Source organism: Heptranchias perlo, chromosome 4 (genome assembly GCF_035084215.1).
Source record: "Heptranchias perlo isolate sHepPer1 chromosome 4, sHepPer1.hap1, whole genome shotgun sequence".
NCBI classification, from domain to species: domain Eukaryota; kingdom Metazoa; phylum Chordata; class Chondrichthyes; order Hexanchiformes; family Hexanchidae; genus Heptranchias; species Heptranchias perlo.
In genome coordinates this window covers 45,509,480-45,537,016 of record NC_090328.1, presented here as the reverse complement: position 1 = coordinate 45,537,016, position 27,537 = coordinate 45,509,480, and the positions used below count along the sequence as shown (strand labels likewise).

General features: G+C 41.3%; 1 protein-coding gene across 8 annotated transcripts in view; it reads left to right on the top strand.

Annotated features, from left to right (window-relative positions):
• LOC137320893 (multiple C2 and transmembrane domain-containing protein 1-like) overlaps positions 1-27,537 on the top strand; it is a 603,286-nt gene that overhangs the window by 361,214 nt on the left and 214,535 nt on the right. For all 8 annotated transcript variants that reach the window (XM_067982848.1, XM_067982849.1, XM_067982856.1 and 5 more), the window contains 2 exons: positions 586-679; positions 18,284-18,386. In XM_067982848.1, the coding sequence (XP_067838949.1) occupies positions 586-679; positions 18,284-18,386 (197 nt within the window). The remainder of the gene's footprint in view (positions 1-585; positions 680-18,283; positions 18,387-27,537) is intronic.

The following is a 27,537-nucleotide window of genomic DNA, read 5'->3' as shown; positions in this document are numbered from 1 at the left end:
ACACTGGGAGGCGGAGGAGAAAAAAAATTCCGCCATGGGCATGATATGGTTGTAACTGTGATAAGTAGTGCAAGCACTGTTTAAGCTGGTACAAATTGTGAGAAATCATAGCCAGCATGTCTTTATCTTCCACAAAGGTTTCTCATATTGGTAAATCCAGTTCTAAAAGATACAGTTGCTAATGCTTATCTGCAATAGTTCTACCATTTATCTGTATGAAAAACCTTTGTGAGAATAAAAGCTAAATCAACTAGCACCATAAATAATAAACTATTAGTATAAAACCTAATAAGATCATCTTAAAAGATACTCTTTATAAATGTTCTGCATCAGCTATAAAACCAATGGGATTTTATTTGTGTCTTGTTATCTAATATAGCTATGTGACTATAGCCATATAAATTTCCATTCCAATTCTGGTAAAGAAGCATATTAAATAATTGAGAATGAACTGCAAAACTATTGACTTGTCACATGTTTGTTAAATTGTGGCATAGAAATACTATAATCGCAGAGTGCAGACAGGATAGAGCACACTATGAAAGAGAAATAAAACTGATTATTCACTATCTGTTGCCTTTCCAGTCATGGTTAAAATCCTTCCACAATCTGAGAGACATAGGATTCGTCCAGGTAAAGATCATCAAGGCAGAAGGGTTAACGGTGGCCGATGTTACAGGTAAGGAGGTGTCATTTAATTGTTTTGTATGTAAGAGGGCCGCTGATATTCAACACGTCACTTTAGTAGTCCTGTTTCCTGCTTATGCCCACATATAGAAACATAGGAACAGGAGTAGGCCATTCAGCCCCTCGTGCCTGCTCCACTATTTGATAAGATCATGGCTGATCTGTGATCTAACTCCATATACCTGCCTTTGGCCCATATCCCTTAATATCTTTGGTTGCCAAAAAGCTATCTATCTCACATTTAAATTTAGCAATTGAGCTAGTATCAATTACCGTTTGCGGAAGAGAGTTCCAAAATTCTACAACCCTTTGTGTGTAGAAATGTTTTCTAATCTCACTCCTGAAAGGTTTGGCTCTAATTTTTAGACTGTGTCCCCTACTCCTAGAATCCCCAACCCGCGGAAGTAGTTTCTTTCTATCCACCCTATCTGTTCCCCTTAATATCTTATAAACTTTGATCAGATCACCCCTTAACCTTCGAAACTCTAGAGAATACAACCCCAATTTGTGTAATCTCTCCTTGTAACTTAACCCTTGAAGTCCGGGTATCATTCTAATAAACCTACGCTGCACTCCCTCCAAGGCCAATATGTCCTTCCGAAGGTGCGGTGCCCAGAACTGCTCACAGTACAGTCTACTCCAGGTGCAGTCTAACCAGGGTTTTGTATAGCTGCAGCATAACTTCTGCCCCCTTGTACTCTAGTCCTCTAGATATAAAGGCCAGCATTCCATTTGCCTTCTTGATTATTTTCTGCACCTGTTCATGACACTTCAATGATCTATGTACCTGAACCCCTAAGTCCCCTTGGACATCCACTGTTTTTAACTTTTTACCATTTACAAAGTACCCTGTTCTATCCTTTTTTGATCCAAAGTGGATGACCTCACATTTGTTTACATTGAATTCCATTTGCCATAGTTTTGCCCATTCACCTAATCTATCAATATCGCTTTGTAATTTTATGTTTTCATCTACACTGCTTACAATGCCACCAATCTTTGTGCCATCGGCAAACTTAGATATGAGACTTTCTATGCCTTCATCTAAGTCGTTAATAAATATTGTGAATAATTGAGGCCCCAAGACAGATCCCTGTGGGACACCACTAGTCACATCCTGCCAATGTGAGTACCTACCCATTATCCCTACTCTCTGTCGCCTTTCGCTCAGCCAACTTCCTAACCAAGTCCATACTTTTCCCTCGATTCCATGGGCTTCTATCTTAGCTAACAGTCTCTTATGCGGGACCTTATCAAATGCCTTCTGGAAGTCCATATAAATAACATCCATTGACATTCCCCTGTCCACTACTTTAGTCACCACTTCAAAAAATTCAACCAGGTTTGTCAGGCACGACCTACCTTTCACAAGTCCATGCTGGCTCTCTTTGATTAACTGAAAATTCTCGAGGTGTTCAGTCACCCTATCCTTAATTATAGACTCCAGCATTTTCCCCACAACAGATGTTGCTTAAAAATATTCAAAAAAACCTAAATTATAATTGTAGTTGTAGTGAATCTATTTTATAATAACATAGGTATGGAATCAATACAGTTTCATACATTTTCAAATCAAAATCAAATTAGGTTGTGAAAATTCACACTGTGGTAACTGCAAAAATAGCTGCAGGTTCATATAAAGTTTTATTTCAATGACCTATGGTGTGGTTTTTATATGTATGTAATAAAAATGGAAGTAAAATACGTATATATGTATCTGTTACCTTGAAACTTTGAATAGTATCTGCTATTTTGGGTCTTCATGCCTCCAGAGGCAATCATGGGGAAATGCAGCTCTGTCCCTGAGTTCCTCCGCTCATTTTAATGGAACAAAAAATTCATATGGGCTGTGAACTAACCTGGAGCTGGATAACTCTGGGGAAAACAGTCTACTGCTGGGTATTGCTGCATAATCAGCTGGTTCTAGGTTTCCCCAGACGTCAGGAGGCTCCAGATTGGCTCCCAGGCTGGTCTGAAGTTACGGGCCTCATTATAATGAATGGAACCACTCTTATACACTGGTGACATCAGAAGAATGGCTCAGGAAACATGAGACCCAAAATGTCCAGGCAGCAAACTATAAATTTCATTTTTAAAAGGTAACCAGTATATTTAGATATTTTTATTTCACGTAGGTGGTAAAATTACTCTTGGCGCACAAGCAGTGCTTTAAATGGTATCAACTTGTTGCTCATTTATTTTTAACACATTTGCACAAGTGCAGAACCTTGCTGTAGTGCATGATCTTGAAGTTCAGTTATTCAGGGTTCGCTAAAATAACACACAACTGAATGGCCATTCTTACAAGAATACTGCTTAACTAGCTAATCAGCCAATTAACCAATATAAATAGTAGACTATGGGTCAACCCAGCTGTTGAAACTATGATATCTATGAGAAATGAGAATAAGCATGAATAAACATAGCCTGCTAAATATGGAAGCTGTCTTTTAAGTAAATTGCCACTGACGCCAATCAAAGTAAGTTACAGATAGCGGACAAGTTTACTTATCATATTTGTGTACTTAATATGAGTTGATCCAGTAACCTGCTGCACATGTAACACGGAGGGAAATAACAAAAATGGTTAAGAACTAGCGCAGCAGGATCAAAAATGAGAAGCTAGAATGAAGCAGTTGGGATAGATTGGAGCCTAACTAATTCTTCACAAAATTAGCTGACAGCTACAATGCACTCACTTAGCTCTAAAATGCTCTCAAATTTTCTGTAGGTTCAGTACGTTACATTCAGGTAAGTTATGAATAAGGCCATAAAACCATGCTGGTCCCTCAAGTACACCGCACAAAATATTCTCTCATTTAAATTGTATTTCTATGCTTTAGAGAAAAAAAGCCACTGAAGTCAGCAGAAGTCAGAATGCAAATAGGTAGGGGACTCAGTGGGCCAAACTGCTCACCCCCTCTAAAGGTACTGTCACTTAGGTCACCAGCTGGGAAATAGAGCATGGCGGGGCTGATGAACAAACTGAAAGGCAGGAATGCCCCAGGTTTGTAAATAATTATTTTATGATCACATACCTTCTCTGTGCAAATGTGTTTCAGCAGGTGTAAAGCAGTGACCACGTTGTGCTACAAAATGTTCATTGACTCACCGTACAGTGGGGGCTAAATTGGGCCGCAGAGCGCCCGTTTTGTAGGCATTATGTGGGCACCTAAGCCCTGAAAATGGCGTCTGAAATGCGCACGCACACTTCCGGCATGACGTGTGCAGGGCGCCATATTGGTAAAGGTGGTTGCCTAACGATCGTCAGAAATATGTAGAGTAGGGCGATTATGACACAAATCAGAGTGCAACGCTGATTTGAAGCAGGCGGCGGCATTTTCTAACTCCCCGCTCCAGCCAGCACCCTGTCCTAACTTCGCACAACTGAACAGGAGTTAAAGGGCATGAAGGATCCCCCCACCAGCGCAATTTAAAGGGAGCATGCAGGAGTTAAAGGTTAGTTGCTGGATTAGTTATTCTGGCTGCTGGTACAATTGTGAATATTTGTGGAAGTTTCCTATGCTTGGAGAATGTTGCAAAATTAAATAGAGGTTCTGGTTGGTCTTGCAGTACTGCTAGTAGCAAAAGACCAAAGTTGCTTCCAGACATGTTTGACCTGCTAGGGCTTCCTCTGGGAATTGAACGTGACTGGGAGCATGCAGAGAGGCCACGCAGAGCAGGACAAGCTGCGGGAAGAGGGAGGAGGAGGAAGAGACTTGGAAGGAAGTGGAGGAGGAAGAGGAAGTGGAAGAAGAGGCAGGGAGGCAACAAAGTAGACAGGGCCTGTCTTCCAGGGCTCTGCGTGATCAGATGATTAATGAGTGATACCAGTAACCTCAACGACACCTCCCCATTCACCAACAGTCCCACACTCCTTATCTTTCCTTTCCCACATGACCATCAAATCATCCTCTTTATGATTACGCATTGCTCGTCCCTCAGCTCATCACAGAAATGAAAACCAATACCAATTACAAATTCATAACCACATTTATAGATTCACACATCAAATGATTCAAACAAACTGATACTATTCACTCTTGTGCAGTCCCTTAGTGTCTGCCTTTCGTGTGCCTTTACCTTTCCTAGTGCTCCTACGAGGTGCATCCCCAGTGGCTGGAGCATGGATGGTGGAAAGCTGCTGACCTTCATTGGATGAGTATGCAGATGGACTTGGAGGATGACCTCGAGCAGCTCTGGGCCGAGACGGCCCATCTTCAGACCGCACCATCTCGGCATGGGCTACAGCAGTCCGGCCTGGCTGGCTGACAGGCAACAGCAAGGACACTGGTGGAGTGGCAGGGGTCGGAGCAGGAATGCTGTCATTCTGAGAGAGGACAGCAGGTTCGTCTTCCATGGCTCAACTGCTATTCTCCTGGGACGGTGCCTCAGCAATCCTGGTGATCTGCTGGAGAACAGATTGCTGGACTGCTGTGGTGCCCTGGAAGTCCCGTTCCACAATGGAACCCAGAGCCATGATAGCAGCAGTCTCAGCTCCCAATGCCACAGTCAGACCTTGGATGGCAGATGATTGTGCTGCAATGGAAGCTGTGACATCGGCCATCAGACGCTATATCATGGTGGATTCCACAGGTGTGCTGATGGAAGTGACCACCCGTTCCATATGGGAAGGGATGGGGCTCCTAGTTCTGCACAAAACGTTGCTCCAAGTTGGAGCTGGACTCCTCCATGCCCCTTGACATTGTGCGCAAGCTTTCTGGCAGGCTTTCCAGTGCACCAAGCGTTTGGTTTTGTACGCTCATTATCCTTCTTCTGTAGCCTGGCCCATCGAAGTCATCATGTGACTCCTCTGCAATAGAACTGGTGTATGACCTTGCCCTCCGGCAAGCTGGCACCTGCGGTATCCATTCCCCCCGCCCCGGCTCCTGAACACTTGTGCCCAGTGTCTCACCACATGCAGATCCCTCCTCTATCCTAGCCTCTAAAGTACGCGCAATGTCAGTATCTGAGCTCGTGGCCCTGAGTGTAAGATCGAGTGACGGTGTGCCTGCATCATCACTGTCATCTTCCTCTGCCTCCTCTGACTGTGCAGGTTTCAGTTCCTGGGTATCTGAAATGACAAAGGAACACGGATTGAGTTGTGGTGCGGGGAGAGGAGAAAGTAAGACGTGCGTGCTTACACCGTCTGCAGCACGTGAGTCAGAAAAGATTGTGGGACGAGAGAGACAGGGGAAGCGAGAAGGAAGATTAGGTATGCAGAGACCCTCATCATTGATACCTCCAGCACCGCCAGTGGCCACGGCCTCAGCCACGTCCCATCCAATGATGGACAGCACCGACTCTTCTATGGGGGTGAGAACGTGTAGGCGTACCTGTCCTCCATCTGTTCTTTTCTTCTGCCACCTTCTCCTGCAAGAAAGTGGGAAGTGTGTCAGTGAGTATCCTGCAAGATGTTTGGGTGATGTGGCTGTCATGGTTGAATAGCTACCAGTGTGTGTAACCTATGAGTTGTGGGTGTGTGGCTTGCCAGAGTGGTAACGTGTGAGGGTGATATGCAGCATGTGATTTGAAGGGTTGAATAGTGATTGAAAGAGCTTGTTGGTAGGTGGGTGATGGGGGGGGGGATGTAGTGCATGGAACAGTGGATGAGGCTAGTGGTGCAGTTGGTAGGATATGCCACTTGAAACTTGAACTCACTCACCTTTACTGCTCGTGTCAAATCATTGAATTCCTTCCTTTACCGGCATTGACCTCATGAGCCACAGCCTCCCACTTCCTCTTCAGCATATGTCTGGAGGGCCTTTTGCCCCCTGCAGATAAAGGATGACCCTCCGTATGTCCACCTCTTCCACCAAGGTCTTCAGTGCACACCTGAGAACCTTGGTGCACACTCTCTCGCCAGCGCAGCCATTCTTCGGTATATTCCACCACAGATTCACTTCCCAAAGCACTTCCTGCAGCCATAGCGCACCTCCCCTATAAGAGGTGCAGGCTGCCTTTAAGTAGTGCTAGCCACTCCCGATATTGGGGCCCCCTGCTAGTGCGTGCCGCCAATCAACAGCGCAGGTAGTGCTGGCTGCACGCAGCAATCATTGAAAACATTTGTGCTGCCTGCATCGCAATAAATGAGCATGGGTTAATCGCGCACCACAATTTTACTGCCCGTTTTCGGGGGTTAACCAATTTAACCCCCAATATTCTTGTTACAGACATGCCATAACCCAAGAAGTAGTAAACCAAGCATTCTTTGCCAATAAGTCTTATTACAGCCATCTCTGCATCATTGCTACTGGAAGCAGATGACAACACAGAGACAGGCCCTCTGGACAGTTTTACTGATTTAGAAGAGTAACTACAGGATGAGCCGCAAGTGTAGAGGTGACAGAGGTGGAGGCTAAAGAGGGAGTTGTTGGAGATGAGTGGAAGCTTGCATTGTCATAGGCCTGTTGAGTCACTTTATGATTCTAATCTCACAGGGCCAGCATGCACAAATCCACTTTCCTCCTCACAGACCATACTGTAAACTGAGTTTGCTACAAATGCAGATTCTCTTACCAAGTTGAGCACTGTCATGGAGCAAGGGTTATATGGCCTGCAGACTGTCATTCAACAGCATGCAGCATCAGTATGGAAAGACTCAGGCACACAGACAGCCGGAACAATTGGGGCATTTCTGAAATTGGAGTACTGAGAGCCATCATGTGGTAATGGCCAGCTTCAACATGCTTGGAGACAAGACTCCAGAGAACCAGGTTCAGAGACCTGGTAGTACAATGTTCTGTGTTCAGATAGAGGAGTGGCTGATAAGGGCTCTGCCTCCATCAGCGACATTCGGCCAAGAGCACAGCAACAGGCAGGTGGTCCTCAAGTCGCCAGCAGTCCATTGCCTGCCCCAGCTTCTGGATGAGTGTCAAAATAAATCTCGAAAGCAAATAAACCTCTGCACACAGGCAGGCTAGTGTAATCAGCAACAGAATCACAAGCACATCTGCAGCAGACCTCTGGGGAAAGCTACCATACCTGTTCAGTCCAATAGTACGTGTACCACAAGGGAAAGGCACAGCAGCACCTTATGTTAAACACACACTATACCTTTAGTGTTATTTTTTCAATAAAGGTATAATACATTACCTGAAACTTCATACTCCGTGTTTACGTTTGGTTTTTGGATGAAAAGCAATATTGAGGAATAGTTGTTTATTAAAAAAATAAGTTAAAGCCAGAACTGCCCAAATCAGACCTGAGTGACACAGTAGGTGTTGATCTTCTGCTTGCTCTATTTCATTATCCACCTTCTGCTGCTCCTCCTGTGCAATGGCTTGTGCTGCTCAATTTCCACAAATACACACATGTCTTTTTCAATGACTGTGTTGTGCATCATACAGTACACCACTATCACCCAGCTAACTCTCTCCGGAACGTATTATAAATAAAGTCCAAATATGGAAACCATTATCTGAATACAGAAAACCTCTGTTTGCTGATGTTTTTGCCTCAAGTGTGCTTCACTGTATGCATGGGGTGTGTGATGGTATAGTGATGCCATGAGCTGTGTTTCAAGTAGGTAATATATTTCTCCAAAGAGCTAACTGTTCAAATTGTTTTCATCCTGCAGTAATTGGGGAACTCCATAATTTCCTTAAGATATGGCCTTGTGCGTACACTCCCCACCCCACCCAAAAGCCATGTAATCTCTGGGAGAAGAGAAAAAACAGATTAAAAACTCAGGCCAATTAGAGAAAAGAAATCTGGAAAATTCTTCGACTTGAGTAATGTAATGGTAAATCACAAATTGACTGATCCTTGTCAAGTTTCCTGCCATTGTCTGGAAGGAGCCTGCAGCAAAAAGGTTGAGTGTTGGTATTAATTTTATTTCTACTGGCAGTATGGTGTTGATGTTGCTCCTTTGGTGCATATCTGTTTCCAGGAGATTGCACAGTTCATCTATAATTTCTTCTTGGAGGCATATCCTTCTCGTACATTAGTCCTTGATGAGGTTCAGGTAACTTTATCCCTGGGGGTATGCATGCTACCTGTGGTAGTAGTCAATATTGCTGGGTTTTATTCTATAGCCTCATATTCCCTCCCCTGGCCCACCTCTGCTCTTCATCGTCCTATATTTACTAACATGTCCAGCGAAGTAACACTTGCTGATCCACTCAGGCTGTTATGTGGACTGGAACAGATGAGTCATTTCTTACAATGTCCCCATCTCTACTTTTTGCTGGATCTCTGCTAACTCTCTCTGCTGCCTTAATGCCACTTTTATAGCAGGTGCTATTAAGACAAAGTGGGCTGGAAGACCACATCGTGCCCATGCAAATGTGCCCTTTCACCTTCAACTGGTATTTAACAAGCCTTTAATAAAACTGTGAATGCTGGGTCCGTTCAGTGAAACCGGTTCAATCATGGGAAGAATTTTGGGAACATAAACAAAAATGCGCAAATGCTGGCTGAATGCTAATGCACCAAATCGCTACACATTTACGGACATTTAGTACAGGTGTTAGCTCTGACACACAGAATAATTTCATTGAACAGAAAGTGTCCCTCTAGACTTCCCATCCCCTTTATTGCACAGTGCAGTTCCCTGAAAGTTACCTTCAATAACAGAAAATGTTGGAAATACACCAAGGGCCCCTTGTGAGTTCTGACAGTTTGCGTCTGAAATGTCTTTTCTCTTTTCAGATGCTGATGGACCTGCTGCGCATTTCTAGAATTTTCTGTTTTTATTTCAGTGTTAAGATCATTTTTCTTCAGTGTATCACTTCTCATATAATGTTATCCCTGTTAAACTGCAATTAAAAAGAGTTGATACTATAAGGGATCGACTGTGCCTAATCAGAGAATTAAAAAAAATATTTGATTTGGAAGCATACTTTTTCAATTCTAACAGCTAACATGTCTTTTATTAAAAACCCAATGTTCAAAGTTCAAAATCCTGAATACACACTTTCCATTTTATTGCCAAATAATATTGTTCTGTTTTTATATGAACTGTTCATCTGGGTAGTCTCATGGTTTGAATTGAAACTGTGAGAAGAACAGCTAAGATTCAATTCATGACATAAGCAGTAGTCTAGCCCATTGAGCGGGGCAAATCAATTTGACAATAAAATTGTAGGTATGTCTTCAATATCTGAAACCTTTCAACATTTATAATCTTTCTCGAAGCTCCATTACTTGTCAGAATTTTAAAAGTTCATCACTGACTTTAGTGAGGGAGGGGAAAGGGAGAATCATTTGAAATTTTGAAAGCAGTTCTCATGATCTAAGGACTTTATTTCAATGGCTATTTTTACTTTACATTTCCCAAACCTTTCAAATGAGACACCAGGGCACTGATTGATTCAGCTTTTTGCATATCAAATAGAATGATATTTACCAATAGAAATACACACATGACCAGGATCTGTGTTTTTCCCCCTCTCCAAGTTTCTGTCCTCTCTCCTCTTCTGATGGAGTTGATCCCTTGCATGGATACAGTTCCACAGGCACTGGGTTGCCAGCTGCTATCTCACCCAAGTGGCCATTATTTGTGCATGGGAGTAATTTTAACTTTTATTGCTGAGCATAAAACAGGTGATAGCAAACCAGCAGCCTGTTTTGCACCTCGCCCGATTTTTCTTTTCCACAATGGAAATTGAAGTCATATATTACTGGTAGATTTCAATGCAGTAAGCTAACCTGTAGGTTGAATTGAAAGGTTTTGCTGCTCGCTCAATTAGATTACTGCCTCATTGAAATTGCCACTAGTATTTACTAGCAGATATCCCATGGCATTTCTCACAGTGAGTCAGGATATACTATTTTCTAATGGGGTTATGCCATGCAAAATGTATTATAAGGCCCATTAATTTATGGTGACTAAGTCAAATTCTGTTCTGTTAAATCAATAAGATGTGATTGACAAAGTGACTAACTAAGAATTAGAGGAAGTACACACTATACATGAGAATTTTAACATATTATTGGCCATTCGTCGATGATATTGCACACGGAGAGTTAAGACCAAGTGTCGTCTTCAGGTGAAGTGGGGTTAGAAACAGGGCAACAAATGAATCAGTCCCCATCCAAGGTCAAAGATTCTGTCTTTATTTTTGGATTTCCATATAAATTCCTACGTTCCCATTTGTAATGGGAAATGTCTATGTTAACTTGTCATGTTGCCATTACATCATCTTGCCAATGGTGATTCTGCTGCACCTCCACTGAGGGGAGGGTGTAATTACAGTTTTAAAGTTTTACATAGGCAGTTTCTATTATTAATTTGGATATAGGAATTTAAAATGGAAAAGTTGATACAAAATGCAAGCAGATGTAAGATTTTTAATATATTATATATTTTTTTCATATGATCAATAAAATATCTCTAAGACATCATAGGATGTTATGGAATCCTGTTGTCTGATGGGCAGTGTAGCTGCAATGGAGAATAGTTTATGGAGGTTGGCCACACAATTAAAAATAATTCCCCTGATTGCTCAGTCGGTAGAGGCACTGGCCAGCAGAAAGTTGAGCTACGCAGACCAGAAAGGTTCAAGGTTTGTTCCCCAATCTAAGCTAAATTAACTGATCTGAGATGTGTGGTACAGTTCTCAGTTAAATCTAAAAGACCCTCTGGCACTTTTCAAAAAAGAGCTGGGGAGTTCTCCCAGTGCCCTGGCTAACATTTATCCCCCAATCAACATCAGTAAAACAGATGAACTTGTCGTTATCTCATTGCTGTTTGTGGGACCATTTTTGTACAAATAGGCTGTCGTGTTTCCTACATTACAACAGTGACTACACTTCAAAAGTATTTTATTGGCTGTGAAGCACTTTGGGATGTCCTGAGGTCATAAAAAGCGCTATATAAATGCAAGTTCTTCTTCAGTTTCCCTGAAGGGGGGAAATCAGTCAGATTTCTTGCCCATTTTCACTATCCCATTTTTGTTGAAAAATCTGTGTTTGTGAACGTTAGATGATGATGGGATTGGGCTAGTAGTGATAGTCTCTTAGTCGAGTAACCTGCCAAAAGTCACCCTTTAGCATTAAACATGCGAAATAGGCACTTGGGTGAGATATTGGTATGTGGCTGCCACCCATGCAACCATATCCGAGCAAGTACCTTCAGGTAAAGAGAGGGAAATATTTACTGCTGATGGAATACAAACCATGTCACACCATCCTTCATGAAGTACTAGCATTCTGTTTGTATCACTTCGGTATGCATTTAATTAAACAACGTAACATATATGATTTTAATGGAATTTGGGGACACTTTTATGCCATCTTCTTTGTTAATGGGAGAAAACTGCAAGCCTTCAATTTGACACAAATGATTGTATTGAAAATATTCATATCTGGTTTAAATATTAATACTACAATATGTAAATAGACATTTGGAAATTACAAGCTTTAGTTAATATCCACAAGTTTAGGCAGTTTAAAATTAGTTGTTATAATGCTAATTTGTGTCATGAAAATGTGTATTGTAATGTATCAGAGTCCATTGATATAAAGCTATCATACCTCAGAGAGCATTGCCTACATGCCAGGATGCCATAAATCTTTTAATGATTACAAAAGATTTTTCTTTCTCTCTTTTCAAGGACTGTTTTCTGGAGCTGTAAAGAGTCATTTAGAAACATTTGAATAGTACATTAACCCTTTCAAATTAAAAAGCAATTAGGAACGCTTTGGGATCTTTTCTGAATGAGAGGGTTAAGAGAACAAATCACTTTTGGTGAAACTGTGAATTCTTTTCTTTCACACAATGACTCGTTGCCTTGTTCAGCTGAATGCCACCACAGTGTTTCACCTCAATTAAGCTCCTCATAAAATGTTGAGTGGAGAGTATATTTTTTTCTTTTATGAATGGCTCAGTGTTGGACATTGCATTTCAATTGCTGGAGGTTATTAACAAGAAAAAAGGGATTAAGTGTTGTCGTTAATACCTCATTTAACAACTCCCACATATTGATTAAGTATAACTGCAGCATCATTCAACAAAAAAGGCAAAGAGTGGGTTGAAATTTTATATAAATTAGTCAGGGGCTATTCATCCTGTGGCTAGACCGACATGCTTTGCGGCAGGGGCCTCTGCATGGTGAAGGCTTATCACCATTAATCAGATACTCTGAGATGCTCGTCAGTAGCAGTATGATGAACAGTGATGCAAAACTTACCATTAGTAGTGCTGCTAAATTTGACTGGGTTAAGGTTGGCAGTTGGTCTGGAAAACAGCCTGTTTGGCTGTCTGTGGGCCTTAATTAAGATGTGTTCAATTCTAACTCCCCTGCTGTGTCACAGACCAGTGCTCAGACATTTTCAGCTGGTCCAGCCCATGACTTTGACCTTCTGAGCAGTCCAAAGTTCCCTGGGGAACCGTTCAGCTCATGAGGTCTGATTTCACACTTCTAGGCTGCTTCGCCTCTCTTCACAATGACAGGGAGACAAAGCCCTTTAGAGTAGGGCGCATGGGGACTTGTTTAAATTGGAAACTAGAGAGGTGTCAAGGAACAGGGTTATGGTCTGCAGAATAGCATTTTTTAATAAAGAGCTCAGAGCTTTGAGTCAGCTTAAAAGGCTGGTTTTACCAATACAATTAACAGAGAGGGGTGTTATCTTCCTTAAGCCTGTATAGTCCCATAGCATTTTATATTGTCCAGTTTGTTGAATAAGACTTTTGTATATTTAAACAGAGAAAATGTAAAAAATATAGATATTTGCTAGTTGGTAAATATTTTCAAACTGCAAGTTTTTTTTTAGTATTGATGACTAATAAAAAGCTGGTATCAGTAAGTGACTATGAAGCAGTCGGATTGTCGTAAAAACTCAACTGGTTCACTAAGGAAGGAAACCTTATCCAGTCTGGCCTATATGTTCCACACCAGCATTGTTGACTCTAAACCGCCCTCTGAGATGGCTTGGCAAACCACGCAGTTGTATTGTATGGGCAACTAAGGATGGGCAATAAATGCTGGCCATGCCAGCGACATCTCGAGAATGATTTTTTAAAAAAGTAACTTAAGGAAAGTTTTCTAACCTCCTATCATTTTGTAGGCAGTTTCAGTATAAATCCTAGACACATTTTCTGTCCTGTTTATAGTGCAGTTCTGCAATGTATTAAGGCTTCTCATCTTCTGGAGTTCTCCCATTTGCGATGTGGAATGGATTTCAGAATATTGAGACAACTCTGCATGCACAACCTTTGCACAGTTGTTCAACAGTCACAAACTTTTATGCTTCTCAATGGTAGAATTCTCGCCTGCCACATGGGTGGCCTGGGTTTGTTTCCCAGCCAATGCATGGCTGTTTATCTCAATTAAATGGGCAAAACTGTGGCAAATGGAGTTCAGGATGCAGAAGTGTGAGGTCATCCACTTTGGATTCAAGGAAGACAAAACGGAATATTTTCTAGCATTACCAAAAGTTTAAATTATTCTCTCTGTCTCGATTCCCCATATGCAATACCAGGAAAGATTGACAAGTGTAATATTAATATTATAGAATGTTTTAATTCAACCTCTTGTCCATCCTACCTACAGCAGCAGTCAAAACAAGGGCTGATCAACCAATTGCATTATATTGGTAATTTATGACGTGCACACTCAAGAATTGGTTCCACGGCATTGCTACTGCAAATTTACTGAGAAGCAATTAACAGTTGATTAACAGGAAATTCTGTTGTTAGTTTATGTTCTGGACATTTAGTTCTGAATACCTGTATTCTGTCATCTCTTTAAGTTTCCGTTCAGAAGCTTGGCAGCATTTATACATGAAAGGCAATAATACATATGCAGATTATCAAAATGCTGTAAATTTTTCATGAACAAGCAGTGAGAAATGTCTATAATACTGTCAACTTTTTTACATGCAAAATCTGTTTTTTTTTATAAGCCTGGAAATTGGTGATAATAACTGATTGCATTTGTATGATGGTCCCTGTCCACTATTTTAGCATAAGGGTTAACCCATTTAAAATAAGTGGATTAACAGCTGCTTTAAAACAGTGGGCAAAAGGAATGTCATACGAATGCATTAAGTTTTCATCTGCTAACATTGCCAACAATCATTTCTGGCTAGAATCTCTCAAATTTGAGATCAAATTTTGAGAATCACTCAAAAAAAACCCACAACAAGTTGCACTTATATTGTACCTTTAATGTAATAACCTTTCCAATCAAGGGGCTAATTTGCTGCTCAGTGTAAAGTGAGAAAAGTGGAAATAAGCTTTCATTTGCTAATATGTATATTTTTATATAGTATAATCACCTTTCTGGTGCCACATTTAACTTAATCTCTGGAATATGCTGGTACTTGTAAAGCATTTCATCATCACTCTCAGTGCTTATGGAATCATCAGGACTGTATGAAAAAAATTACAGCCTTGCCACTGCCCACTAACTATTACCCCCTATACAAGCAATTTAAAGTTTACAAAATTCAATCATACTGATTGAGGCACTACATAAAATACTTCCTTGGGCCACAATGGGCCAAGAACACCACCATATGTAATGTAGAACTTAATTATATTTAACATAAAGTTCTCTTACAAAATGCAGGTACATTTTTATGAATTATTTAGCATAGAAATCAATGTCTTTTTAATCTGATGACAACAGAAAAATAATGCAATTATTCACAAAAAACTAAGAATACTTATCTTTTTATACTTAGTAACAGAGTGAAGAGGTTCTGCTTTAGTCCTTAGAGAGTTTCAATCTCCATATCATTTGAAAGTGCCATAAAGTTCAGATAACCTAATAATTAATGTTACATTTTAAGTAACTTTTACTCCAGCTATTACAATATACACTAATTACCAACATATTTAGATTTTTTGTATGTTGTGAAATAAGCATCCTAAATAATGAATTCACCACCTTAGAATGCATGTTCTGTAGACTGGCTTTAAGGGTCACTTGTGTGGCTCTGACAGGAATATGTGATCATCGTATGGGGCTTTGTGTTGGAAACAGGGAAGTCCTGTAGGAATGCCCTTTGGACAATATGTCAGGGCTTTTGGCTGTGCTTTCCTCGCTTTACTTTGTCATCATTTCATATGAATTTTTGTAACTGCTTTATCTGATGTTATATTTTTAATAGCTCTATGAAATCCTAGCCTAAAGAGGGCAGCATGGTTTTGCCCTGGGACAGAGAGAAAAAAAATAACTGGTCACATCAGCCAATTAGGTCAATGGTCTGATCTATCTGTACAGGCTACATGTAGAGTATTATGCAGAGAACACCACCAGAGAGACCTGATGCTTTGCTTGCATTCTGATTGGCTGTTGTAAAGACACCAGAAAATAAACTTGTTTGAAACTTAAAAATTAAATTACAGTTTATATAAAATGGCTAATAATAATGGAGGTATTTATAACTAACCTCGCTTCACTATTAAGAGAGAGAACATGATGATTCCAGAGGAGTCACTTGAGCTTTGCTTGATAATTTTATATTTAAATGTAAAAGTAACCTAAAGGACCTTAAACAGAAACATCTTCACAAACTGTGTACGTGACATCACTTCTTTGGGAAAGACTGCATGAGAAAACCACAAGTACAAACCGTTAATTTTTCCACGCATTTATATGCTTTAGTTGAGATCCCCTTTTGTGTTTATAAAATGACTCATTAGTCGGGAATGTCCTTGAGGAAAATATTGGGAATGAATTTCAAAGACAATTGTCTGCTTAATAATAGCTTAATAATAAAAGCTTTGAGCACACATGTAGTACCACTGATATTTCAGTGCATGTACCGAGCATTCACTTCCCATGAACCTGCACAATTGCCTCTCATTTCTTTTTCTATTAGAGTACTTTGTTGACTGTTTTTCACAAGCATATTGCACTTTGGACAACTGGTTTTAAGTACATCTTTGTTTCTATATCTTTTTAACTTAATTAACACATTTCTTCTGGTGTCAGTTAAATGGCCTGAATAGTAGTGCAGTATTCTACAGCCATACAAAAGACTTCTTTGATCCATATGATCAAAGGGATTGCAGTTATCTCAGATGTCCTGGTAATGTGGCAGACTTAATTGAGATGTGTGTTTTTTGTCATTGGGGCCTATCTATTTGTTGTCAGTCCCTACATGGTCAAGTTAATTACCACAGGAATCTAGAAATATCCCTAGTCATCAATGAATGTGGTAGCCGCTTTGTCATTTCATCCTCTTCAGGGGGACTAAAAGTGGCAATGCCAGTGAGGAAGCCCAGCTATCTTTGTAGGATAGTTGCATGGACAATACTATCGAATGGACCAAAAAAGCACCAAACTGTTGAAATGTACATATGCAGGTCATGTCAATTATATTGAACTCTCATAATTTGTTTATTTGTGTCAGCTAATTTATTAAAGGGCCACATCAACAGTGGAGGCTGCTTCCTATGGGCTAATAGGAGTTAATACAGCATGAATTGTATTTAACATCAAGTTTAACAATATGGCATGGATCAGCATTTAACACCAAGATTAAAGTCTGTCATTTAAACCTTTGTATAATGGAAAGAAAATCCAAGTACAAGTTCAAAATGCTGTTTTCTTCAGCTGTGGAGTTTTCTCATGAATAATTTGAGTTAATACCACAGTCCATCGAAATCAGAGATCATGAGGTTGAGTCACAGGGTTTTCTGTCAACTCATAGGAACATAGGAGCAGGAGTAGGGCTTTCAGCCCCTCGAGCCTGCTCTGCTATTCAAATAGTTGGTGGCTTATCTGTATCGTGACTCCATTTACCTGCCTTGGTTCCATATCCCTTCATGCCCTTACTTGACAAAAATCTATCAGTCTCAGTTTTGAAATTTTCAATTGACCTAGCCTCAATAGCTTTTTGGGACAGAGTGTTCCAGATTTCTATTAGCCTTTGAATGAAGAAGTGCTTCCTGACATCACCCTTGAACAACCCCCTTGTTATGTCTCTTTGTTCTGGACTCCCCCACCAGAGGAAATAGTTTCTCTGTATCTACATTATTATATCCTTTGATCATCTTAAACACCTCAATTAGCTCACCCCTTAATCTTCTATACTCAAGGGAATACATGCCTAGTCTATGCAACCTGTTTTCATAATTTAACCCTCTAAGCCCCATTATCATTCTGGTGAATCTGTGCTGCACCCCCTCTAAGACCAATATATCTTTCCTGAGCTGCGGTGCCCACAACTGAATGCAGTACTCCAGCTGCGGTCTAACAAGAGCTCTATACAACTGCAGCATAACTTGTATTCCAATCAGTCTAGTGCAGGCTAGAACATGTCAGTTCTCAGCTAGATCTCAGTGAGATGGTGGAGCATCTTTATGAAAATGGAGGAAAAAAATTATATGATGTTGCACAATTTACCTCACTTGAATTGTACCACCCACTGGATGATTTTGGAATGGTATTGACAAGGTGAAGTCTGCAATTCCAATGGTGCTACCCTCCTGGTTGCAAGAGGGTGCATGATGGTAAAAGCGGACTGTAATAGGAGAGGCCAGGGATAGGGGGAGAACCAGTAACCACTGGTTACACAGTTACGCAACTGAAAATCTGATCCAGTTTTCGAATTCCCATCAGTGTAAGTAATTGTCGCTTCTTAGCTTGTAATTCCCAAGTTATGAAAAATGTTATATTTAAAAATGGCTTTTCTTTAGGGAGCAGTGACCCATTTTGTGTGATTGAACTGAGCAATGACAGACTGCAGACACATACTGTCCATAGGAGTCTCAACCCTGAATGGAACAAAGTCTTCACTTTGTGAGTATGAGCACCGTGATTTCCAGCTTTTTCTATCCAAATGCATAAATAATACAGTTTCCTGTCCCAACTACACAGCCTTTAGCAACAGCTAAATCCAGTATATAACCATTTGTATCAGCAACACTAAGGAAAAATGAGCATTCTCTAGTATATAGTTACACCAAAGTGATAGGATTGTAGTTCCAAATTTGCTTTCCAAATAATTAAATCTGTATGTCAAACTAAAATTATTTAAGAATATATATATGTAAATGAAAAATTATTTTTAAATGTATGTTTGTCTTCTCCTTTCCCTCTGCCATCCACTATTCCTGAAGCAAAGGGGCAGAATCGCCCTGCTCCCAGATCTTTGCAGTGCTGGTCTTAAACCGACTGCGAAGGGATGTGTGAGAATAGTTTGGTTTTTGTTGCCATTGATTTTCCCTCCCTGTGTGTGGAGGAAAAGTCAAGCGTCATGCTGACTGCAGAGGTCAAATTGGGAGCGTGCTTTTGAGGGGAGTTGCCAGACCTGCGCCCATATTGGCCGTGCTGTGGTATGGTCCATTAAGCATCAATACATTGTACCACATTGTCACTAGGTATTTAAAAAAATTATTTTCAAAACAAATTTTACAGTTGTATTATAATTCTACAGACATTTCTGATCATTTCTAATAGTTAATGCATGGAGTTGTCGGTGAAATAGTTCTAGTAATAAATAATCTTAAGCACAAGGAAGATTATAGAAAGACATTTACAGTTTTGTAGGTGTTGTTGGAGAAAATGTAATGTCAATCTAGTGATCCTCTCTTTCTTTAAGTACAAGATGATATCATTTATGTAAACCTCAGCCAAGTGCAATTTGTGCTGCTTAAAATGATAGGAAAGATCTGTAATGACTTCATCCCATTCGAAAAGGTCAAGTTGTTCATCTCTTAAATTATATAGAATTGAACGAGAGGCTCTCATGTACAGAGTGAGTAAACAAGAGGGCATACTGTCAGAGCAAGATGTTTTATTTATTTATTAGAATATAATATGATTTATTGTGTCATTATTGATCAACAATGTAACAGCATACAGAAAATTGTGCTACATGTAGTGAATTCATATGACATTGGTTTTGTATATTTTTCCATGTATGCATCTGTAATTATGCAGGTATCTATTATCTCTGTCTCTCCATCTATCAATAATTGACCAAAAGACAATGGGATAAATTTTCATCTTCACTGCCTGGGCAGTAATTTGGTAGAGCAGATCCATGAAATTAAAATTGGGCGGGTTCCACACTGAGCAGACGATTCACTCTGCCATATTACCCCTCAGGCAGTGAAGATGAAAATTTACCCCAGTAGATTTTGCATCCTGTTTTTTCTTTTAGAAATGGAAGGGCCTAAACTTATTCCTGCTGCAGACATGAGGAAGTTATGCAGTGTAAAAGCACTGAGAAACTATAAGATCAATTTTCTGGTTGCAGTGGTGCCAGGACCAGCAGTATATATTGCGTGCCAAGTGCTTTCATGGCCCTTGCGCAAGGTTGTGGACTGGGCCCTGCGCAGGAAGCATGCAGGACATGGGGAAAGGATATCGCATGCAACAGCAGATTTAAACAGCTGCTGCTGTGTCTTAAAGGAGCACTTACACATTTTGATGTGTTGACATTCGCTACAGGAATTCCATTCACTGGATTGCAAGAGATGGCTGAGGACAGCTCCAGGACCCATAGAAGAGGCAAGAGTGCCTCCTTTGCCGAAAGAACCTTGGCGGTCACATTGAGGCATTGTAGCAAAGGAGGGTTGCCCTCTTTGGGACAGAGGAATACACTCTCAAAAGTCTGCTGTCCAGTCAGCCGGGAAGGAGGTGGTGGAGCAGGTGAATGTGGTTTTATATGTGCTGAAGTCAGCTACACAAATGAGGAAAAGGTTTTCCACGTGAGGAAGTTTACCAAGATTAGTGTATCCTGCATTTAACTGCTTAACTGTAATGGTATGGCATGTTTTGTGCAAAAATTTTCACCCTTATCACCTGCACTTTGACTATGGATGCATTAATATTATTTGGGAAACCTTTAGCCTCTTTCACACAATCACAAGCCAGCCCATATTCATGGAATACCTCCCTGCTGCCCAGAAATGATATGGTTCACTTATCAGAAAATTTAGGCCCAGTAACATAGCTTCCACTAACAGTCACTTACATGCCCACTGACTCAGCTATAGTTTGGAAGGTAGAGTGGCCACTTGCTCTTCAAGTTTCCAGCACTTTGACAAAGTGTTGCTGTTTGCAAGAATAAAAAAAGTAAATAATAGATGGGAGAGATGAAGAACAGTGGTTCCTTCAGCCTTAAGCCCCTGATCTGCCTTTGGGAAATGACCCTCTTGATAGTGGCCCAGAGTGATCGAGCTAATTGGAGAGGGTCGTGTGGGACAGTATCGCACAGCTTCAGGATAGTACCCATCTTTCTTGCATATTCTGCGTCCCCTTAATCCTTAACACAATCAGGCACTCTGCCATTCAAAAACATATCCTGCACTACACAATCATAGCATGCCATGTATTAGCAAGTCACATGTGTTAAGAGTATGTTGCTGACACCATTGTCATATTTGTTCCTCTTGTGTTTCCATAGGTTCTCTCAATATTCACCAGCCACAGCCCTGAGAATGCTGAGCTTACCATTTGCAACAGTCAAAGGCATTCATTTCACCTGACACAATCACCAGCATAGGTACATCTACTCTGGGAGACTTAGATTTTGAAATTGAGGAGCAAGTGAAACACACAGCACAAGGAGGGAGGAGGAAATGAAGGTGAATGCAAAGGAGCAGGAACTTGCTGACTGAAGGGTCAGCTCAAGCCACCCTCATTTGCCCAGATGTAGAATTGGTGCCATCTAGCACCTACATGTAAAAATCGCTGCTTCCTGAGCACTGTCAATTCATGCTGTTATTTGAGAGTGTGCAATGCACCCTACATGATATGTTGGGGCTACTGTGGAGGACAGCATTAGCCACATCTGTGTAGTAATGGTTGACAGCTTCACTGACCTACAATCCACATGGCACCTCCAGGGCCTTCTGCAGCAGAGCTCCTCTTAACAGAGGATCTGTGTGCAGGCATAGATTCTCCTCAGAATGAACTGAGGCTATAGAGACCTTAGTTTGCAATGTCCATGTCTAATCTGTCTGGATTCACCACACCAGGGAATCAGCAAGGCAGTATCCTCACATGGAGCATCAGCCTCATTGCAGTCTTGTGATTTGCTCCCACACAGATCACAGGACATGCTGAGGGATAGCAGGGGCATGGCAAGAGTTGGCATGTATGAGCTAGCTGTCTCTCAGGGCGACACAGCATTTACGCCAGCCAGCTGCCCAACTTAAAATTACCCAGACTGAGGCAGAAGTATGGCAGGTCTAGACAGCAACCACAGCATCGAATGTGGCACAGGCAATTGCAGGGCAAGGAGATGACCATCACAAGGAGCTGACAAGCCACCTGTATCCCAAGAACCACTCACTGACATTCAGCAGCCAGCCATCTGACTTCATTCCCCCATTCAAATAGCACTTAGAAGCAGCACTAGATTGATTAAGACACTTAGCATGCACAGTCACTGAGGGGAAGCATCGGGGTAAGAAAAACTGAATAGTACTTTTTAAAAAAGAAATAAATTGACTAAAATGTTCATTTATAATTATACAGATTTAGGTAGCAGCAGATGACTGGATGGGCATGCATGATAGATGTTCGGTAAAAATGGTGCTTAGTGAACGAGTTCATTGAGCACCCGTGGTCGGGGCTGCTTGTGCATAGGCGGGTTATAAAATTTATTAAACCAAAGGATTCTCAGCTGCTGATTCTTTCATCTTGGCTCGTTCCTCTGCAATTCCTCCTCATCCTCCGAATACCCTAAGGGCAAGAGGATTTTCTAAAGGAATGTCTATCCTAATTGGGTTTTTTAAAACTGTTTTTAAGCCCCCAGTAGTACTAAAATCTGTGGAATAAAACATGCACAAAAATGCAAATAATGATGAAGTAGGGAGGGAGGAGGCTCGTCTGGAGCATAAACGCCGGCATAGACCAGTTGGGCCGAATGGCCTGTTTCTGTACTGTAGTTTCAATATAAAAACAAAGCAATAAACCAGTGCACCAAATTAAAAAAGAACCCAGATGCCTAGAAGTTCATGTTGCCACACTGTTTATCGGGTGCTAAACGGGCACCTAAGGAAGTGCAACCTCATTACAAGCCAGAAGTGCCATATTGGTAACTGTAACAAGATACGCATCCATAGCCCACGCCTGAAACAGGTGTTAGACCCTTTGCATTTGCAAATAAGGTGCCTATCTCACTTCTTATGAGGAACTTTTATTTATGTTTAATTTAGTATATTTTGTGATGTCATGAAGTGCTATTTCTGGCCACAAATAAGGATGGTCATTAATAAATATACTTTGTTTTAAAAGTTACTTTTGAGTGCATTGTCAGCTATGTGTCCGCCACACGCAGAAACCGAAAACCTTAAGCATCTGCAAATTACTGAGATGTTCACACAGATAGAGGCCCTGAAATTCCTCAGGGGCCTGACTATCTCCCACCATAATTCTGTGTGAAGAGATTCAGTTGTGCTGGGTCTCCACATTTCTGGGAATTTCTTCAATGCCTTGTAAGGGGAGGAAGATTCATCCAACCCTACCAAGGTTTATGACAGCCAGATGGCTCAGTGTGGACCCCTGAAGCAGCCGATAGGACATGGCCAGGAACAAAGTGGGGCGGGGTGGGGGGGTGCGGTGTGGGGATGCCTGGGTAGTCTTTCCCTTCCCCACAGTGGCGCTATCTTTTTATTCATTCTGGGTACATGGGCATAGCTAGCAAGGCCAGCAATTATTGCCCAAATCTAGTTGCCCTTGAGAAGGTAGTAATGAACCACCTTCTTGAACTGCTGCAGTCCATGTGATGAAGGTACTCCCATATTGCTGTTACATACAGAGTTCCACGATTTTAACCGAGCAACCACGAAGACACAGCGATATATGTCCAAGTCGTGATGGTGTGTGACTTAGAGGTGATGGTGTTCCCATGCACCTGGTGCCCTTGTCCTTCTAGGTTGTGAAGGTCACAGGTTTGGGAGGTGCTGTCGAAGAAGCTTTGGCGAGTTGCTGTAATACATCCTGTAGATAGTACAAACTACAGCCACAGAACATCGATGGTGGAGGGAGTGGATGTTTATGGTGATGTATGGGCTATCTATCAAGCTTTGTCCTGGATTGTGTCTAGCATTTTGTGTTGTTGGAGCTGCACCCAACCAGACAATTGGAGAGTATTCCATCACACTCCTGACTTGTGCCTTGTAGGTGGTGGAAAGGCTTTGGGAGTCAGGTGGTGAATCACTCACCGCAGAATACCCAGTCTCTAACCTGCTCTATTAGCCACGGCATTTATGTGACTGGTCCAGTTGAGTTTTTGGCCAATGGTGACCCCCAGAATGTTGATGGTGGGGGATTCGGTGATGGTAATGCCATTGTATGTCAAGGGGATGTGGTTAGACACTCTCTTGTTGGAGATGGTTATTGCTTGGCAGTTGTGTGGTGCAAATGCTGCTTGCCACTTATCAGATGTTATGTAGGTCTTGCTGCATATGGACATGGACTGTTTCATTATCTGAGGAACTGCGAATGGGGCTGAACATTGTGCAATCATCTGACCTTATGACAGAGGGAAAGTCATTGATAAAGCAGCTGAAGATAGTTGGGCCTAGGACACCATTCTGAAGAACTTTTGTAGCAATGTCCTGGGCTTAGATGATTGACCTCCAACAACCACAACCATCTTCCTTTGTGCCAGTTATGACTCCAGCCACTGGAGAGTTTTCCCCCAATCCCTTTTGACTTCAGTTTTATAAGGACTTCTTGGTGCCACACTCGATCGAATGCTGCCTTGATGTCAAGCGTAGTCACTCTCACCTCATCTCTGGAATTCAGCTCTTATGTCCATGTTTGGGTCAAGGCTATAATGAGGCGTGGAGTCGAGTAGTCCTGACGGAACCCAAACAGAGCATCGGTGAGCATCCCCCTAGTCTAAGCTAGTAAGGTGCCCTCCTGCTGACCCCAAAATTTCTGGCAGAATGAGTTGGAGGGCACAGTCAGGCATCATCCCTGTGTAACTGCTGGGATCAACCCAAGAAATTTCAGGGTCAAAGTTTCTCTTTGCCTGATATGGAGCACGTGCTTTTCCCCTTTTGGGGACACACACACACCACTTACTTGAGACCTGAGAAGTTAGGTGTAAATTGGGCAGATCCAAGGCTAAGGAATCCCAAATGTGCACAGGGATACTGCTGTAGTTTAACCCTTTAGAACCTTGCAGCCTGTCAACACAGAGCACTGGTAAGCGTCCCAAATTCTTGTCTAGCTTGCACCACACTACCATTGTAGTGTTATCTTGAACTGGATGGGAAGCATCCCAACACCCAATGACACACCTATCCCAACAAGTTACATCAGTGACCCAGGTTAGCTGGTCAATCATTACGGTGCCGTGGAGTCTTCCACAGAGAGTTAACTTTGGTTCTGAACTTCCATTGTCATTATCCTGGAGCCACCTCAACAGCAAAGAGACCCTGCTTACCCTCTCCCCTTATAGCTTCCAGTAAGTAACTGTAAGATCCCCTCTGGAGCCATGCAAAGCCATAATACCACACTGGGGGACACCATCACCTTATCAAAAATGTCAAAAGTTAAACTATTTTATGATGTCATGAGAAAATTGATGTGAAATTAGATAATTATTGTGATAGTTAAACAGAATAATATTTCATGTTAGTTATGGAATGTGGCTATCTCCATGGCTTTAGCCAGTAGTGCAGGGATAGTCATGGGCTATGGTGCTCATTGTGGCATCATATGAGATAATGAACTAATTCCGGATGTGGGCTCTTCTACCTCATGGAAAGGTGGTCTGGTTCAGATGTAGGTAGGCAGGTAATCCTTTGTTTTCAAAGATGACCAAGAATACAGGTGTTCTGCTTTGCTATCAAAGATATTTTAATGTATGACTCCAAAGGCCCAAACAGTCATCTTATTTTTATTGGGTTACAGCAAGTTGTTATTGGTCTAATTTCTGCTATTGACATTTTCTTCTAATTCCAGAATGCAGCATTGCACAAATCTCCAAAATTCTGGGACAGTTATAAGCTGTGGGCTTTTTAGTAAAGCATCAACTGACAGAAAGGGGAAGAATGTCCACACACCATATTAACTCTTAAAGGGGATATTCCTCCATCCCACAATATAGATAGATCATAAAAGAAAAAGGAGAACAATACTAGAAATGACACAAAAGTCCACAATTGAATAGCCTGCCAACAGACTCGATGTCTACCCTCCAATGTGAAGAATGCTCACTTGCTTAAGGTACTAAAGGGTGGACAATGCCTATGGAACCTTATTCCAGCATGAGTCAGCAGCTTCAGAAGAAAGAGGAAAAGGAGAGGGAATTGGAATTTGAAGAACAATAGTAGCAACAACTGATAGGAAGAGCTTCGGCGAAATATAAGAGAATGTTTATATTAGAGATGTCAAACCCCTATGTGTACTTCTATCATATAAAATAAATATTTAAAAAAGAGTGGATGATACAGCAGCAGTCCAAATATATGTAATATAACTGTGCGCTGTAACTCTCCAAATCACAGACAGTGGCATGCACAGCAGCGTTCAGTCCGGTTTTCATCAGAGAACTAAAGTTTGAAGTTTGAAGTAATGCAGTGGCTTGAGGTAAGGTCAGTCACTTTGTGGTAGACGTGTGGTTGTACATACTGCACCAGCTAATCAAATATACCAGCCAAGCCAAATTGGACAGTATTTACCTATTTTAACAAATATATTTGCTTAAATACCTGTTCAAATTATGCCAGTCTAACCAGTTAAAATAGCTCTGAGAGTATTGCCCTTCAACTCCAGTGCCAGCTTATCAAGCATGTTTGCTAATAATCCTTTATATTGCCCACTGTACAGGAGATACCAACTATTTTGTCCATGTCAACTGTGCTTTCTGTGTCAAATTTACTGATTGTGACAGATGTGCTACCTGTTCCAGCCGTGCCAGCTGTACCAAGTCTGCCAATTGTGTTTACTGTGACAGCTTTCAGTACCTGTGGCACTGGAACAGCTGTTGCTTCAGATACTGACACCACTCATCTGCATCCCTATTTGCTTTCTCATTCATTATACTTGGATCCTAAATTATTTCAATTTCAAAGCATCCTTCAGGCTATATTTTTGTCTTCATTTGAAGAAAGAACTAATAACACTTTTTATCATTATTTACAAGTAGGATGAGTGAATTTTTTTAATGTGCAATTTTGTGCAAAATGATTTTGTTAGCGAGAATAGCCCAAAAAAATCAATCACCATCCACCTGTAAGAGTGATCCTCTAACACCTCTCAATTAGATAACAAGCTAATTGATGTGTAACAGAAAATTCATGAATCCAGTTGTTAAATGCACAATATTTTTATAAAGTGCTGAGTGACAAGGTCATAGAACCCTTTTTCACAGACTGGGCCCTGACTGCCCTATAATTCTATAATTTAGAATCATAGAAAGGTTACAGCACGGAAGGAGGCCATTTGGCCCATCGAGTCCATGCTGGCTCTATGCAAGAATGATCCAGCTAGTTCCACTCCCCTGTCCTATTCCCAAAGCCCTGCAATTTTTTTCCTTTCAAGTGCCTATCCAGTTCCCTTTTGAAGGCCATGATTGAATCTGCCTCCACTACTCCTTTGGGCACTGCATTCCAGATCCTAACCACTCGTTGTGTGAAAAAGTTTGTCCTCATGTCACCTTTGGATCTTTTGCAAATCACCTTAAATCTATGTCCTCTGGTTCTTGACCCTTCTGCCAATGGGAACAGTTTCTCTCTCTCTACTCTGTTTAGACCCTTCATGATTTTGAAATCTCCTCTCCACCTCCTCTATTCCAAGGAGAACAACCCGAGCTTCTCCAATCTATACACATAACTAAAGTCCCTCATCCCTGGAATCATTCTGGTAAATCTCTTCTGCACCCTCTCTAAGGCGTTCACATCTTTCCTAAAGTGCAATGCCCAGAACTGGACACAATATTCCAGTTGTGGCCAATCCAGTGTTTTATAAAGGTTCATCA